This window comes from Spodoptera frugiperda, chromosome 31 (genome assembly GCF_023101765.2).
Source record: "Spodoptera frugiperda isolate SF20-4 chromosome 31, AGI-APGP_CSIRO_Sfru_2.0, whole genome shotgun sequence".
In the NCBI taxonomy this organism is placed as follows: Eukaryota; Metazoa; Arthropoda; class Insecta; order Lepidoptera; family Noctuidae; genus Spodoptera; species Spodoptera frugiperda.
In genome coordinates, this window is record NC_064242.1 from 1,620,701 (window position 1) to 1,640,030 (window position 19,330).

At 37.2% G+C, this 19,330-nt stretch overlaps 1 protein-coding gene across 4 annotated transcripts in view; it reads right to left on the bottom strand.

Annotated features, from left to right (window-relative positions):
* LOC118276011 (uncharacterized) overlaps positions 1-19,330 on the bottom strand; it is a 133,274-nt gene that overhangs the window by 4,164 nt on the left and 109,780 nt on the right. For all 4 annotated transcript variants that reach the window (XM_035594136.2, XM_050707306.1, XM_035594140.2 and 1 more), the window contains exon 2: positions 79-2,566. In XM_035594136.2, the coding sequence (XP_035450029.1) occupies positions 79-2,566 (2,488 nt within the window). The remainder of the gene's footprint in view (positions 1-78; positions 2,567-19,330) is intronic.

The following is a 19,330-nucleotide window of genomic DNA, read 5'->3' on the forward strand; positions in this document are numbered from 1 at the left end:
TTGGTTTTAGAATTATGGCCAACTTCTATAGTCAAATTAATAGTTAGAAAAGTTTTTTTGAGTAATGAATGAACTTACCTAAATTAGCATAAATACTGTCAGCTTGTTTAGGCGCAGTTGACCATGCTTGTTGCTTTTGCTTCTTCTGCAACGCTGCTGACTTCGGTGGCGGAGGTCGAGCTGGCTTCGGGACGCCCGACACTGTTTTATGTTCCTCACTCGACTGCCTCGGGGGTGGAGGAGGCTTGTTCACCACCTTCGGAATGTCAGGCTCGGTAGCAGAACTAGAACCACTGTATATTGAAGACACGTCATCGTGACTCAGACGCCGCAGATTACCCGCAATTTCACAGTTTGATTTCACAACCTCGACGCCGTTAGACCCGTTCATGTCCAATGGATGTATGATGACGAGACGCGGCTTAGGTTTCGGGGTCAAGTCATATATCTCTTCAGTTTTACTAGTCATTTTTGTGACAGCCGCAACTGTAAGCTCTTTTTTGTCGAGATCTTTTGATGACCCTATTCTAAGGAGTTTTTTGATTGAGAATTTCAGCTTGCCTTTACGTTTTTCGTCCAACAGAAGGTTGTCGTGGGACAAAGAAATGTTCCTCCGCGGTGCTGGTTCAGGAGTTCCTTCAGCTTTCTTGATCTCAATCGGCTCTTCAGCTGGTCGCGTTTGTTTGTTCACCGCAGATCCAATGGCTCTTTCCCTTTTCTCCAGCTCCCTTACAATTGGTGCATCTGACTTCTGAAACCCGGTCGTGTTTCTTTGGTAAATGCTAGGGTACTCTTCTACTGTAGGAGATGATGGTGGAGTTGGTGCTTTCCTCTTTCCTATGCTGTTGAGCGACGTGTCACTGTCTTCTTTAGTCAGTACCGGCTGCGCATAGTAAATCGGTTCAGGTTTGTCCTCGTGCACTTCTGTTATCTCGTTATTTTTCTCCTCATTCAATACTCCAATAATTTTATCATCATCCTCTTTCTTTGAATGCATGAACATAGTAATTTGTTGCTGGTTTGTTGTGATTACACTTTTTTTTGTTGTCTGTTTGATAACTGGCTTGACCGGTAGCTTTGGTTTTTCTGGTAAAGCCGGTTTATGTGCAGGTAATATGTCTGTTATCATGCCATGTAAGAAAGATGGCCGCGGGTCTAAGGTGGGGATAGGACTTTTCGGCAAAGCTGGCGCTTCTGTGGCATCGTCCGGGTCGGCCCTGCCGTCCGGCTCGCCCGCTAACTCGCGACTGGCTTCCGCAGAAAAAATATTGTCTGGCTGTTTAGGTAATATTGGAGGCATGTCAATGATCGGACTTTGGAATGTAGAATAGCCGCTATTAGCTTGTCCATCGACTTTTCTAAGTTGTCCAATTGGAGACATTTTTATGTTTTTGTCGCCTTCATTGAACACTTTTATTTTAACGGTTTCCTCACACTTAAGTGTTTCCGAAAAGTGACCACTGTCATCATTGTCTGAGTCTGTCCGCCCACTGAAACTCTCATCGTCTGAGGCTAACGAGTTGTTAGCAGTAGAGTTCAAAGTGCTAACGGCTGAATCAACACTGCTGCTCTCAATATTAATCTTACAGAATTTAAACTCCGACCGACCCAAGTTCACCTTCGGCCTTTCGTGAGTTTTTTGTAATGGCGACTGTCTCACGATACCGTTCTTTTTGATTTCACACATTTCTTTCTTCTCTGGTTCATCTTGCATGCTTTCTTTAATTTTCTCATCAACTACTGTAGGTTTACTGCTATTTTTAGGAGACAAGCGGACATCATTACCGTTAGTCATCCGATTTTGTTCTAACGTTTCTGATATCTCCTCCAGCAAAGATTTCTCAGTGCAAATCGTTCCACTAGTACTATCGGCACTTATGATCGTTTCTGTTTCCTTATACGACGAAAGGATTATATTAGTTTTATAACTATTACACGTTTCTTCGACTGATGCTTCCGATACGTGTATTACGGCGGGTTTGCGGACGTGTGACTTATGGCTAGGCTTGCTGTCTTGCCCAAAAGGTGTGACGGATACTAACAGAGTCTTCTTTTTGCCATCAGAGTCTGTTTGCATCTTTCCCAACAGAAGAGAAGTGTAGGACTTAGCTGCTGAATCTGCGAGTAAGTTAGCTTTCACAGTGTTGAAATCCGTGTTGGATTTAGTGATTCTGTGAAGTTCTCTTTCTTCTTCTGTGTCTGGGAACGGGTCCTCATCTTCAGTCTCTTCTGACATTTCGAATTCTTCTCCATCAGACCAGTCATCACCTCCGAAACCTATGACACTGCATACTTCTTCAGGAAAGGTTACATTTCGCTTATTTTTCTTTTTTGGGTGTATTTTTAGGATGCTTGGTGGGGCTTTCTTGAAGTAAGTGCCTCTGTTTTGGAAGGGCGTGGCGAGGTATTTGCCACCGTCAGTCGTCCGCTCTTGCTTGACGTGTTCCTCGCGCGACTTGAAGCAGTTCGAGCAGAAGTCCTTCTTCCACGCGTTCTGCACGAAATTGTGGCACACCGGCGACATCTTGTCTCTCGAGTATCTTCTGTTGATTACGTAACTGGCATTCTGGAAAGATAGAAAAAGGAACTTTAGTAACTAAGTATTACGGACAATTTTTAAACATAAACAACATAATTTATTAACGATTTCATTCACACTTAGATATTAACTAGGTGATACCAAGAATATTACACAATATACTTGATTATTGAGTTCATCAGTTCAAATATACATCACGAAGTAAAGTATGGGAAATAGTAAGAAGAATTCTATGACAGTTCTTGCGGAAGCTTTCGATACAGCTAGCGCTGTATGCAACCAAGAAAAAAGTAATTATTGCTTTGCATTGTGTTGAATCATATTTCCTATCGAGTCTTGGAGAGATGGAAATATGATCTGCTATTATGAGTACAACGTAATGGAACCAGTTTACATGAAGTTAATGACCGTAAACACTTCAATATAAGCAGAGATGACAATATCGAAGAAATTTAAAGCTTTATGCGGATATAAAGTTTTACATGCGTTTTTCCTTGTTTTGAATAGAAGTTATACACGATAGTATGAGTTTCCTTTACGTTTAATGAAAACGAAACGATAGCGCGTACGGCGTTCTGATTGGTTGGTTCATTCATGCCGGCCAATCAGAGTGCCGAACGCGCTTTCGTTTCTACCGTGTTAAACGTAAAACTAACTTGTATTGCCATGTTGGTAATCGCGATTTGTCACTTTTAGAATTTTTGAATCAAAACACGTTACATCATTCATATTATTTTCTCACCTAGGAAATCTTATCTTATACTTTTTATAGACACCCTTGCTAACAATGAAAAAGGTATCAAACTAGTGTTGTAACAAATAAACCCCGTTATTTCATACTACAATGCTAATTTCACGAGAATGTTCGGTCTACAGTCTACATTCTACACGTATTTCTTAAATAGGCAATTCACGATTGTCACCTAAAAGAGCCGTTGCAACTGTTTCTTAGCAGGCGACTTTTACGCTTGGTTGCATGTGCAACCAATGCGTTTGGTGGGGTCTTGGAAATACAATATATTGGAATGTAATAAAATAAACAATTGTTTAGTGTACTGTGACCTCTTGGAGATAAGGGTGAGTAGGATAGTGATGATAGGGATGAAATCAAGATATTCGTATTGATAAAGGACTGTTGGGTTCAATTTTTGGTGGGGTTAAACCCTATGATTTCGAAGTTAGAATGTACCTAATTAGTCGGATTTGGGAGGTACATAGGATTTGCTATAGTGTAATTATTTTACAAGCTATGTATAGTTAAATTACGTTAAATAAAATTTCACCCAAAACGTTTTAGACGCTCGATTCGCATTCAAACAACGAAATTGGTCTGAATACGAAAACCATTAAAGAAATAAAACAAATAATGAAGGCAATACATAAAACTCTATGTACTACACTTACATATCAATCCAGTTTTTACATAAGCATCATGGTGCGTGCGTACCAACTGATCGATTACATAAATCGAGTTACTTGGGGAATCGATACCTGTTTGCACTCGATTAACGATTCTTTAACGAGTCACGTTTTGTTATCGAATTGGAATACGAGAAATGGGTATAAATCCCTTGTGGATGTATTTGGTGTTTGGTGCAAGTTATAGGTGGGCCAGAGGTTTAGGACACTTCGTATGCATGAGAGTGCGGATTCAATACCTACGAATGTAACTTTTTCTGAGTTATACTATACCTATGTACTTTCAAAGATTACTTAGACATCACTGACAAACGGAACAAACACAACAAACAAAACATCGTGAGGAAACCTGGGCTTATAATTTCTAATTATAAGTTTGATATCGCCAACCTGCATTGAGCAAGCGTGGTGATTAAACCTTCTCTGTGTAAGAAGAGGTATTCGGTCAGCAGTGGCCACTTACAGGCTGTTGATGATGTTTAAAGGAGAAAGAGATTTCCATTTCGTCAGTGAAGATTTTTTTAATTTTTGCTTTGGAACGAACATGTTTTTTAAACGAGTGCTAAAAACTCTATTGTGCTATTTAAACTGCCTATACTGTGTGACTCAAATAAAGTAGGTTTCTTAACCTACTTTCATTTTACCTCCATTTTCAGATATTTTTTTCTAGAATACAATTTGATTGATGATAATTGAGACCCCTTTAATAGACAAGCATTCTTAATAATGTAAACAGTATTTTAGGTTATAAGTTTATGCAAACAAACCCAGATAATAATATTTGACATCTGTCATTATTTGAGGTTAACACTGACAGATCACGGAAGCTGTCATAATGACATAACGAAATGTCACCCGAAAGAATTAAGATTATCTTTTATTAACAAGTGTATTAGCATAATCGCTTAAATATTATTCATCTCTTGTTGATTAGGAAGTGATGATATAATAATAGATAATTGATATCCTTATGATCATCGATTACATCGATGTAAATCTGTTAATGCCAATTGATACTTCATTAAGACATAATTATGAAGTCAAAGATATGATTTAAGTGCAAATGGTCAATACGTTTAAGTTTTCTTGGCGCCTTATAATTTAGTTATATGGCTATGGTTATATCTTAGCTTTAAGAGCGAGACAGAAAAGAAAAACTTGTTTATTGGGCTAATATGACCACAGATATGTCGTAATGTGACCCTTATTATTTTACCTAATTAAAGGAACATAGTTCGTGAGCGCCACCCGTGAGGTGGAAATAGCCGTGGTGGTGAATTTATGTAAAATTTTACGACGTAACCAGAATAAGGAATAGGTTCATGAAGACTTTTGTTGGTATGAATGCTTTTACCATATTACCTAACAACTTCAACAATGCCCATAACACTTCACCCCGCTTTCGCTTCTCACTTGAGCCGGTAATACGCGTAACAGCAGAAGTATGTGCTTTCTCTATAAACAATATGGATGTCGCCACTTCGATACTGTTCAAATATTCATACCTTCACGTGATAGGCTATGGAAACATTGGAAACTATTCATTGTAATGTGAACCTACTTATAATATTGTATATGGTCGGTAATTGAATGCCGTTTCTATTTATAAAACATGTTGAATTTAGATAAGTTTAATGTTTGTTTTGGTACACTTGTTTTTGTTGTCTTGGTATTTAAAGGCGAAAGTGTTTTGTTTACTTTAACGCCTAAATAACTGACATGATAATGGTAAAGTTTTGTAGAAATATAGATGTGACTCTGGAAATGAGTTGAATATTATTATTATAGTTTATTACAGACTACCTGACAACTATACAGCTCACAGATCAGTACTTTGAAAAAATCAATAGCTAATTAAGAAAACAAGAATGAATTAGGTATGCAACATTACCTAATCTTCAAATTCTTCTCATCATGTCATGTTTACAAACATCACACAGACTCGAATCAACCATTTATCGATCACACAAATAGTTTCTTCTTGAAACCAAATTTTAACACAACTAGTTGCCTAGCAACTGCATCAAGCACGCTGCACTGTCAATAACCTCCACAGACCATTCAATACATATAAGTAAATAGAAATTGCGTGATATATGAATATTAATGGAGAAAATCTTACAGAGTAGCGTTTGACGGCCGATTCAATTGATCATGCAACAACAGCAATATAGAATCGATCGATCAATCGTCAGCTGATTGGAAATGATCATGTCTATTGAGTATGGTCTTTAAGTGCAGTTGACAATCAATAGACACAGACAAAATGTGCTGTATTGCATTGCGATAGTGGACATTTTATCATGCACACACTGTACACCTTGACCTTACTCAGTTAAGGAGGTAGCGCACATATTTACCTAAGGGTATATGTTGTCCGCGGAGCTGCGGACTACCTAGCGGGTTTACCGGGGCTCCGACTCAAAAAGCAGGAGTAGGAACGGGGTGGTTTTTAGTCAGTAAGAGTCTGGCACTTCCTCTCGCCTCGCCCAAGGCGGGAAAAGTCATTGGATGATTTTCCCCGCTCAAAAAAAGGGTACCTGTCCATGTGGTGTCGTTTAACGAATGCAAATAAAACATCCTTCACATAGACTAGAGACTACGGCCTAGTCGTAGGTTAGCTTGGCGACTACGACCATTTAAATATAGTTTTAAACATTAACCCTTTGCCAAATTAAAAGATTAACATTTTAACCGAAGTTAACCAAGCCAATTTATAAATTATTATTTGTTGTGTATTTATACAACAACTACTACATGTGTTACAGCATCTTTGCAACCTTACAAAACTATACTATGTGTAAATGTTATGTAAAACTCACTTATCTTCACGCTCTGTTTGCTGGGTGGTAAGCAGTAAACTCGATGTGTTTAGCCATTACATCGATAAAGACGTAATGTACTGGAATGTTGTTGAAACACTCACATTAGTTAGTATTGATTGATTGGTTTCATTGGTTAGAGTTACGTGTTTCAAAATCTACATAACTCCTTTATGTAGATAAGCAGAATAGAAGCTTTGTTCGTCATATGATTGGTATGATTAAGTTAAGATACTTCTCAAATAAATCTGATCTAATACCTAAGCTTTTTTTAAAACGTTGCCTCACATTATGACTTAATCCTGTGTCGTGGGTACGTTTACAAACATACTAGTTCACAAAAACATGACACCCGGACCCGAAACAACAATTTGTGGATCACACAGAGTTGCTCCGTACGGGAATCAAACCCGCTACACGTTGCGCGGCAGCCGGTTGCCCACCGCACTAACAGTGCTAAAAATCTAGTTAAAAGACATATTTATCTGACAATATATGACATTACGGAACCGTACGGCTATGAAACTACACAACAATTTATCAGTTAACCAACTGCATTAAAAAGAGGGTAACGTTTTCAATAAAAGCCGTGATATTGCATCTACTAGATATATATTCAGCTAGTATATCAATCCAGCTCATCGCTGAACAATACATCATTATGTATGTAAGTAGGCGCCTTGGTGTTCACAATACAAGTACGGCGCAGAAGGAGCACTTTGTATTGTGTTGTATTGTAAAAGTAATATGTCAAAGAATTTGGGTTACAGTGGTGAATATAATAAGAAATAAATATGGTTTAAAATATATTAAGACTTTTTTGTAAGTGTAAATGGAGCACTTGTTGAGTATTCTTGTTATTTCATTTTGAAGAAACGTGCGAGCATATGTCGTTTTTTGTGACGTTTGCAGTACCTACCTAGATTTATTAGCATTTTGTTATACGTACTTTCAACTCCACTACCAATACGAACTTTCCATTAATTCGTTTCCAAATTTTTTATTATCTATATTATTACGGATTATTAATTAAAAATTCTTAGCTTTGTTCAAATTAAAAATTCTTAAAATCAATTGTCGTCACGCCTTTTATACCCGAAGTTGTAGGCACTTAGGTGTACATTATGTCACATAATGCCACAATACGTATCAATTTATATCTTTTAGTACAACACAAATGTGATTACACAGCAGTTGCATATATGGAGCTTCTGAACGTTTTATTACCATGTAACTAAGGCGTATTCTTACACTTATGAGGTCGTCAGCAGCGTCCTTCGATAGTCGGAAAGTAGTTCATTCTAGTGTTTGTTTTTATTGCTCTACTTATACTCTGTTTGTTTTATTGGCGTAATGGTACTGTTTCAATGGGAACTAGAGATCAATTGGATCACTGATACTGTATTAGTGTTTTGTTTTTTAAATGTACGGACAGGACAATGGTGTTTTTATCCCACAGTTGTATTATGTATTTCATAATTAGCAATTGATGTATTATCGTTGATTTTTTATTGTTATGTATTTAGTGTGTGATACTTCTGTATTCTAACTTGTATTTGAATTTTTGAGTGCCAAGTAAGTACTAAATGATTGCTTTCGTTGTAAACAAAATTAATTTAAAGAAGATTTATAAGAACGAAACAAATGAGTTTAGGAGTAAAGAGAGTAAGTAATAAATTTCCAAGACGTTAGTAAACACTAAGTTTAAGTGACTCTTCAACCTATTATAATTTAGGAGCGAATGATTATACCTAGTATCATTAAGAAAAATGTGAAAGTATGTCAAGATACCTAGGTATTTATAGTAAGTAGCATTTTATCATTGTGATCTAGTTTGTCTCATAATATGTGTGAAAATATAACAGTTCTTTATTATTAAAAGATAATACACGTCTCCTTGGACGATATTTCTTGAATGAGTATTTATTTGTGTTGTATATGTTCTTTTAACCAGCTTGTATATGTATGTATAACCAGATGCATCAAAGTGATAGATAGAAGCAAGTACAAAGAGGAGATGCCATAATGTGATTGTGCACTGTGACACAAAAACACGGCCCTGCCCAATGATATCATAAGTGAAAAGCTGTAGATAGGTTATAATGGCTCAGAAAGTGGCACATTTAAGATGTGGGCAATTGGAAAAGCTTTTGCAGTAAAGGGACCGCTAAATGAAAAATAGAAGGGCTTATAATTTTTAATTAAGTTTGAAATAGACAACCCGCAATGAGCAAGCATGGTGATTAATGCTCAAACCTTCTCCGTGCGAGAAGCCTTTGATAAGCAGTGGCCACTTATAGGTTGTTGATGTGATTTGTGACAACTTAACTCAATATTTTACTACGAAAATAGATTATTACGGATTTTTTTAAAACAGACGCAATTGCGAAATTCAGGACACTATGTGTACATGTTTATATGCTTAAATAGACACATAATTATATACTATGTATACTACAGTCGGGTCGAGGTGAAAATTATACACCTAGCACCTTTGCAAACATATCTTAAATACATAGTTATATACATATTTGTATGAATAAGATGGCCTAGATACATTAATACATATTTCAGCTTGTATGTATAGAGACAAATGTTTCAGGGTCGCTGAAAATAGAAGTAAAAGCGTGTAAATGTGTTTGTTATGGTTTTCGAGAATTTGGGTGGCATGTGACTTTCTAGTTTTACCTTTTGGTATACAAAATAAACTGCTGTAGAGTTAGGAGTGGCATATCCTGGTTGATAAGACTTTTATTAGAAACTAGCTGACCCGGCAAACTTCGTACCGCCTAACTACTAAATACTTTTCTAAACTTTTAAATTCCTTGGAATCTTCCAAATAATTCAAAACCAAAATTAGCCAAATGTCCAACCCCACCTAACTCCTTAAGCAATATACACTACCGTCCAAAAGTTTGGAATCACTAGGGTAATTTTAATTAAAACGACTATAATATGTGTAAAGTGTACTTTATTACACTTAAATCTTAATCAAATCATAGATTAGCATTCAGTTAAATATACTTAGCACAATTAAGACCAAAAGTTAACGCTCTTCGTTAAATTTTACTTCGTCAAAATGGCCACCCTTATTCTTTATTACTTGTTCACAAATTTTACTCATTCTTTTGATTAATTTACTGAAGTATTCGGAGTCCAGTGACTTCCATTCGCTCTGTAAATATTCCCACAACTGTGCTGAGCTCGATGGACACCGGTTCTTCACTTTTCTATCAAGTTCATCCCATACTAATTCAATCAGAGACAAATCTGGCGATTGTGAGGGCCACTTCATAATTTTCAAAACTTTTTCACATCGTTTTTGCTTTGGTTCATTTGGATGAATGCTTTGGTTCATTATCTTGTTGAAAAACAAAATTACGACCGATCACATTAATTCCAGAGGGAATGGCATTGTCTTCAAGTATTTTCAGATAGCCTTCTTGATTCAGTTTCCCGGTGATTTTGATCAGATGGCCGGGTTTATTATTGCCAAAGCATCCCCAAACCATCACACTACCACCGCTGTGCTTAACAGACTGCACAGTACACGTTTCTAAAGCCCGCTCCTCTTTTGATCGGCGCACAAAAACTCGTCTATTATATCCAAAAATTAGAAATTTACACTCATCCTTCCAAAGAACTTTTTTCAGTCTTCTTCTGTCCAGTTTTTATGTTTTTTAGCCCATTCTAGTCTTCCTCTTTTATGAACATTAGTCAATCTGGGTTTTTTCGCTGGTACGCATCCTCTTAGGCCAGCAGATAGCAAACGTCTTTTTACAGTTGTTATTGAAACTGACTTTTCTCTGGTTCATTTAAAGTAGCGGCAATTTGAGGTGCAGTTAAACGTCGATTTCGGTTTGATAATGTCACAACGAAGTTGTCTTCTCGCTTAGTTGTAGATTTGGGACGTCCAGATCTCTTCCAGTCTTGATTTCCTCCAGTAGCTCTTTTTCGTACAAGAGTATAATGTACGAAACACCGACCTTTTCTGCGATTAGGCGCAAAGAATAGCCTTCTTCGCTCAAAGTACAGTTAGCACTCCGCTGTTCAAGCGAAATTTGTTTCCTTTTTGCCATTTTATGAGCTTGCAAACGTTTGTAACTATCACATGAACGTCACACACTCTCACGTCTCACACTGAACTATAAACTGATAATTTTAGAAATAATACACCCATATTCCAAAGATTATACATTACTTATTACTATAACAATGCTTAAAACCGCCTATTCTAACAAATTTTTAAAGGGCGGTGCCGCAACTTGAGTGTTCATGAAATACGTGTGTTGGTCTTTTTTGAAAACAATGGATAGTTGATAAGAAATTAGTGTTTTTGTTAAATATTGTTGTTATTACGGTCATAAAAATACTATTCTCCAATAACAATATGCTTTTTGATGGATTTATTGCGGTATAGTTTTTCTGTCGACGAAAATTGGGGTGATTCCAAACTTTTGAACGGTAGTGTACATGCCAAATTTCAGCTTCCTATGTCTAGGAGTTTTGGTTGTGCGTTGTCTGTTAGTCAGCCACTCACTCAGTAACGAAAGAGTTTTATATTATACAGATTTTAACTAAATTTTTCTTGCTTTCTGCAACATAACTATTCTGCATCTAAATAATACCATTAAACATTATGTCTTAGGTATGTCTCGGTTTCCCTAATGAGCGGTCAGTGTGTTGACTATTAACTTCTAACAGTCGTCGCGGAAATGGTTTCGCTTTGATGGATATTCCTGGGTAAGTACTTGTTCTAATATTAGTTGCCCTTAATTTTAGGGATATAGGAAGATTATGTAACTGCCTGTATTTAGTGGTACTTCTCTTTCCATAAAGAATCCTTTTTTTAAACGTTGCCCCACTCTAGAATTTTCTCCTGTGTTGTGGGTGTGTACAAAGTAAGTTCACATACACATGACACTCAGACCAGAAACAACAATTTGTGGATCACACAAAGAGTTGCTTTGTGCGGGAATCGAAGCCGCTACACGTTGCTTGGCAGCCGGTTGCTCAGCCACCACACCAACCGCGCAATCGTAAAGCAATTATAAATTAGTATGGTACGGCTTGCTGATCTTACATTTGTACATTTCTAGAATAATATTAATTTAAATCCAGGAATTTATTCATGAAATCGCTACAATACGCAAATATTCTTTTTAGCATTCTAAACCAGAAACTCCTAAACTATTTGTGTCACAAGAGAAAACAGCGATGAATCACTACGAGTACATTGATTAACTTGTTATTGCAAGTAACCAATACTTAGGTGTCCCACAAAGTAGTGTTTTCGTATGCCAGACATTTCACTGTTCACCTTGAACAAACAAATCTGTATAATCTAAATACTGGTTGCAGAACTGCCTTAAATAGTGACAATATAGTAATAAATAGCTTGATGATATCACCTTATTACATCACGATCGATTTTAGTATTTTGTTAAAAAGTTTATGTTAGTTTTATTATTGGGTGATTCTTTATAATTGGTTTTTTGTATTCTAAAGACTTGGGAGGATTGTGTTTGATTTTGGTCTAAAGCTATGAAAGAATTTAGGTTCTGTCTAAGTAAGAATTTGGTCAGCAGTGACTACTTATATGCTGCTGATGTGATGTGATGAGAAGTTAGAATAGGGATGATGCCGCGTATGAAAATTAAAAATCTAGTTAGTCCGTCAGTTAGGTAATTATAAAATATGGGACTACGGGCCTCCTGTACATAAAAAGGTTTCTTTTTTTTTTTGAGACAAACCCGCCACAGACCTCCCGAATCCGCTGCGACTCCAGCCAGCATCTACAGTATACAACCATGAAAACACCGGAACACTGAAGTCCGGCGCGTCTCAGGGACATGAATGACTGTCTTGGATCCATAAGGAGGAGAAGGCTTTACCCATAGTCTCTTCTTCATCACATAACTTTCTCTTTTTTCCTCAAAACCCTCAAAATACGACCTCACAGTTTAAGATCAATTTATTTATCAACACAATCATAATATTGACACCACAAGATTTATTTCAGAGAAACTTCATAATTTATTACCAAAAGTATATATTTTACTAGAAGATGCAATTACCGAGTCGTTTATCTATGGTAAATTAATTGCTCCCGTTCCGTTCTCAGTGAAAGTAGTCGAGTCGATAAACTATAGATAATTATCGATTAGAATCGATAACTGAGTTTTAATAAATTTTCTTATTTGACAATTTTAATGTTGGGATTTTAAAATTGATCAGTATTTTAATGATTTAATAAGTGATTATACTGGTAGGGATAGTCTTTGGTTAGAAAAGTCTCAAGTATTTATTTTAAGTCAGTTACGTTATGAACATCACATGTATAATTGGTGGATGACCCTAGTCACAGGTAAACTCTTTTGTTGACTCTAGACTACTAGCAGTTAAGAAAATTTCTGGTAATCCAAGAAGCACCCATATTGTGTTACCCAACCCTAGAATTTTTTGAAGGGGGAAAGTTATCCATTGACGTCTCCCGCCTTGGGCGAGGCGAGAGGGAGTGTCAGACTCTTACTGACTAAAAACCACCCCGTTCCTACTCCTACTTTTCGAGCCGGAGCCCCGGTAACCCGCTAGGCAGTCCGCAGACCCAACCTTAGTATGAAAGCTAATTTAATTTTGTGAATTGCGGCCATTCAACCAATGAGTCACTCTTATAATTCTACTAAATTCTCTTGAACAAATTAAGAAACCATTTACTGCATTAACTTTCCTTTCTTCCCAACTAAACAGTTTAAAACTTAATTACATTCAAATTCTTACATTTCATAACCTCTAAACAACACGTGTATGCAGTTACCTCTTATGAAAGGCCCTTTCCACTAACCATAATTACATAGTTGCAAGCTAATAAATTTCTTCAAGGGACTTTCAATCTTATCTTTGGAAGTTTAAGGTTGTATATCGATTGAAGTATTTTGTCAGTTTAGTGTATTTTGATCTGCTGTTGTCGGCCTTTTCCCACAGACAACGAATAATTGCATTAGACGCCATTAAAGTATTTTAAAAGAATTTTAATCTACTCGTCTCGGCGTTTGGAGTTTGATGTGGTAAACACTTTGGGTTTAGGTTCAATTCTTGGAACAGATGAACTGTACCCATTGCGTAGGGAGTGTCGGATTTCAGCTTTTTGATGCTTTTCCACTAAAAATGTAGCTATGCTACGAAGATGTAATAGGTAAGTTGTGAAACTATGTGACCGTTTCCACTGATACTAAGCTGTGTAGTTGTGCGAGGAAGATGCGCAGCTCGAGTATGTAAAAGCAACCCATACCAGGGCAAATTGTTTTGAAGATTTCAATGTATTGATAGTAGGGAAGCCATCCATAGCACGCAGCATAAAAAGTAATTTAGAGGACAGTTATATTTCATCTAACATTATTCAAGTAACAAGTACCTATTACTTGTTACTACCTCTACTATCTCGTCTTCACTATTTAAGAGTAAAAGTTTCTACTCAAGACAGACTATAAAAACTCCCCAACCATATAGAGAATCGAACCTGTTACCCTGTAAGGCTGGTAAAGAAAAATCTTGAAGTATAACATGTTAGAAAACAGTTGCTCAGTATTTTCACTTAGGTACCAACGACTTTCTAGTTTCAGAGAGTTTAAATTAATTTATGGGTATTAAGGTATGTAAGTACTTATGTGTTTTTACGATGTCTTGATTTGATTAGAGAAAATTGTATTAACAAGCAGTCTGCCGTGTAGTGTTGGTAGTATAAAATACTTATTTATTACCAACACTAGGGGACTGCCTCGTTGGTTGAGTGGTCGTCGGGTTCGATTCCCGGGTCGGGCAAAGTATTACTGAGCTTTTTTCGGTTTGTCGAAAATTTCTCAGTAGTAGCACGGAGTCTGGAATTGTGCCCGGTATAATATATGGCAATCGGCTCACCTCTATTACATGGGTCTTATAACACAAATGGCGAAAAGTGGGTGTACACTGTATAGCGGCATTATGTGCCGTAATGTGCACCTTTGCCTACCCATAGAGCAGCATTTCGCGACACACGACGCGGCGACTGTCGCGTTACTAACTACTCGAGACGTCAGTAGCAGCGAACTAGTCGAGTTCCTCGTCATAAGTTAGCTCATTTGCCCCCTACTCCATAAAGCAAAAACACCAAATATCCACAAAACGTTACACTTACACTTACTGACTCACAACACCATGAAATAGCAGTGACGCCCTAATTGCCATAGAATTCCCATTATTGACCATTTCCTAATTAGCAAACACCGTATAAGTATAGTCCAGCCATAATGTTTAATGAATCAACTGAATGACTAATGTCTGTTATATAAACTACGAGTAATGACCTAAGTCCACCTGTGTTGTGTATAATACAGGTATTAGGTAATGCTAAATTGTGTTGAAGACGTGTTATTTTCAAAATATGTTGTATCAACTTGTTTTACCTGTGATTTCGTGTGCACATTAAAATGATGTTGCTATCTCACTGTCTTAATTTCTTCAATGCTTTCCTTTTAAAAGATAGATATTCAAGGAACATTAATGGTTAACTTTTCGACAGGAGAATATACATTCATTGTCACTACACCTTTTCTTCTTGGTGTAATAAGTGCCGACTATGGGGCTATCTATGATAGAACAGGGCGCTTACTCTTGGGACCACTCTCATTGTCAATGCAATTTCAATTCAATAAAATCTCAATTAAATATTCAGTGTCAAAACTATACAACCGCAATCGTAGTAGTTAAAATAGTATTCAGAGTAGCGTAATGCAATGCAACGTCACGCCTTTTATTCCCGAGGGGTAGGCAGAGGTGCACATTACGGCACGTAATGCCGCTATACAATGTACACTCACTTTTCACCATTTGTGTTTTAAGTCCCAGAGTACCGTTCTCTGATACAAAGCCAATTTAAAGCCGTATTTAAAACCAAATTCAAGACCATTTAGTTCATTTAACATCCACGCAATACGGATGCAATGGGCGCTAGTGTTGCAATGCAACTAACTAGAGTACGAAATTTCACAATATCAATGTCGATCGATCTGAATCTAATTCGGATGCTCTTGAATTAGATTCAAGAGCAAGCCTCCAGAACCTTTTAAACTGCGATCTCTAATCAGGCTATCAAATTGTTAAGAAAATGAGGTATATAATCCAGAAATGGACTGTCACGGGCTCTTGGTGTGAAGATTTGTACCACCAGCTAATATACAACTAAAGAGACAATACACGATTATTATCGTAAAGAAAGATAACACGTTCTCGGACTAATAATTCATTAACATGCAAAGCCAAAGGGCATTGACCGGTCGTTGTGAAAACAGGGAGGCGAGCCAACTATGCTAACTTTTGTTGGCAAATGTATTGTATGTATTGCAAAGCTAGGAGTACAGTCGAAAGAATACTAAGATACTGGTTTTTATCTGCGACTTCTTATGTGTCAAAAGTCTCATTACCAAAGAAATTTGGATTTCAGAGCCTTGCGAAGACTATTGCAGGGTCGTGACGTGCTTTTTAAGGGACATAATTTCCGACAGTTATCTACTAGTCAATTTGCATTGGGTATCGAGCGATTAGTAGGCTTTGATTGATTTCAATGTGATATCAATGTTACTGATGTATAGGAACAGTTTTAAAAACACCTACATACATACACCTACGATAGAGCCAATAAAAAAGACAAAAATGTGTTTAAAAATGGTTAACCAAATTGCTGAAATAGAATCTGGAATTATATCCAAAAGTCAATCTCCTTATTAGGGAGTCAAACCAATATATACTTAATATAATGTATCTTCGTAAGGCATCATAGTATTGTTTGAATGTACCTACCTATGTATATAGGCATCTGTTTACTTTTTATCTCATGTAATTGTTTATTGTAAGTGTTATCACACCAAGAAAATAATTGTTTTGTGTCACATAATCAGTCGGTAATTAGCTGTGGACTCATGTAATTTTAATTGGTTAATGAATAACGCATTTATCGAGTTTTAATTGCTAAGTAGATGGTAATTAATTGAAGTATATTCACAGAGAGATGCATTGTTTTAATTTAGTAGGCATATCTCTTTATTTTTGACTACTAACCTGCTAGAAACTAGCCTATTGTATGTTAGTAAAACTATCTTTTTGTTACAGAGCGTATTTTTTTATGAAGTATAAGCATAATTTACATAGCATTCTTTCAAAAAACCTAAATTTAAACATACCAAACCTGAACCATTTCAAAGGTTTAATTGGAATAGAATAGAGATCCCCAACCCACAATGAGCAAGCGTGGTGATTAATGCTCAAACCTTCTCCGTGTGAGAAGAGTCCTTTGGTCAGCAGTGGCCACTTATAGGCTGTTGCTGTGGAATAGATGATTTGATTTCGACTTTGACTTTGACACCCTGTTACCCAGTTCCCTAATCACTGAATAGAGAAATAAAATGCATCATACACCATATACCAAACCACTACATTGACCTTGACGCAGCTTGTCTCACATTTCATTTAACAAGTGTTACCTGTGTTGTTATGACTTACGATTACACCCGATTGTTTTCAACCTGCACTGACTCATAGACTCCAAGGTTACTTGTAAGTTACACTAACCGACAATTACCTATGGTAACTGAGTAAACTAATTTGCTACTGTTTTTTGCAACGATTCCATGGTAGAGTAATTACAAGTGTTACTTATGAGCAATGGAGTGTTAGGGCCAATTTCTGCAGAATTTTAGACTGCAGAAATGAATTTCAAACTGCAGACTTATCCAGGGTTTTTGAATACTATACTGTAGTATGACAGAGCCTAGAATTATATATCTATAATATAAAAATAAGTCGGGTTTTCCTTCCTGACGCTATAACTCCAGAACGCACGAACCGATTTCCACGGTTTTGCATTTGTAGGTCTCGGGCTCCGTGAGGTTTATAACTAAGAAAATACAGGAAAAATTCAAGAGAAATGCAGGAAAGCAGGGAAAATCATTGGTGGCGAAACGGAGTTCGCCGGGTTTGCTAGTCTTTATATATATAATTCTTCTGTAAGTGTGTATGTCACTGAACTTCTCTTAAACGACTAGACCGATTTTGATGAATTTTTTTGTGTGTGTTCAAAGGGATCTGAGAATGGTTTAGATTCACAATTTTGTCCGCTGGACAATGTTTTTTTAATTTATTAGTAGTTGTTGATTTTGGAATGTTTTACATTGGATCCGACAAATTTTCAAATTAAAGACGTGTAGACAGGACAACGTCTGTCGGGTCCGCTAGTAGGCTATAAAATATTATGCTATGACCCGAGCAAAGCGGGTGAAACCACATGGAAGTAATTATGTATTGTATTTATTTATTTAAACACTATTTATTTATAATATAAATAGCATATATATGTTTTATATTAAACTGACGCGGCACTACACTGAGGATATCCCAGACATCAGCCTGTACGAGATTAGGATGGCTCTCAAACAGCTTAAAAACAACAAGGCGCCGGGCGATGACGGAATCACGTCGGAACTTCTGCGAGCGGGTGGAAAACCGATACTTTTAGTCCTCCAGAAGCTATTCAATTCCGTCATACTCGAGGGAACCACGCCGGCAGCATGGCAACGGAGTGTGGTGGTTCTGTTCTTTAAAAAAGGCGACAACTGTCTGCTAAAGAACTACAGACCTATCTCACTTCTGAGCCATGTGTATAAGCTGTTTTCGAGGGTCATCACGAACCGTCTCGAACGCAGGCTTGATGACTTCCAGCCTCCCGAACAAGCCGGATTCCGAAAAGGTTTCAGTACCATAGACCACATTCATACGCTGCGGCAGGTTATACAGAAGACCGAGGAGTATAACTTGCCACTATGCTTGGCGTTTGTGGACTATGAGAAAGCCTTCGATTCAATCGAAACCTGGGCGGTGCTGCAGTCTCTCCAGCGGTGCCACATCGACTATAGATACATCGAGGTTTTGAAGTGTTTGTATAACAACGCCACCATGCGCATCCGACTCCAGGAAGAGACTACGAGGCCAATCCAGTTGCGGAAGGGCGTGAGACAGGGAGACGTTATATCTCCGAAACTATTCACGAACGCACTGGAGGACGTTTTTAAGCTCTTGGACTGGAGCGGACGCGGCATCAACATTAATGGCGAATACATCACTCATCTCCGTTTCGCCGATGACATAGTCGTAATGGCAGAGTCGCTGGAAGAGCTGAACACCATGCTCAGCGACCTCAATACCGTTTCCCAACAGGTGGGCCTTAAAATGAACATGGACAAGACGAAAATCATGTCAAATCGACACCAGCAATTTATACTACGCTAACTCGAAATTTGGAAAAAACTTTTTTTATGCCAAGTTGCTTAAAATGTGTGTTTACATACGTCATAAAAAAATTGAGAAGAAATATGCAAAAATAAGAAAGTTACAAATCTTATAAAACGCTAAGTAAAGGTATTTTTTGAAATCACTCGATTTATATTACGCCAACTATTATTAGCGGAGTGTGCGCGCGGATCACTTTGGTCAAAATCCGTGCAACACTGCACTAACTCATAGT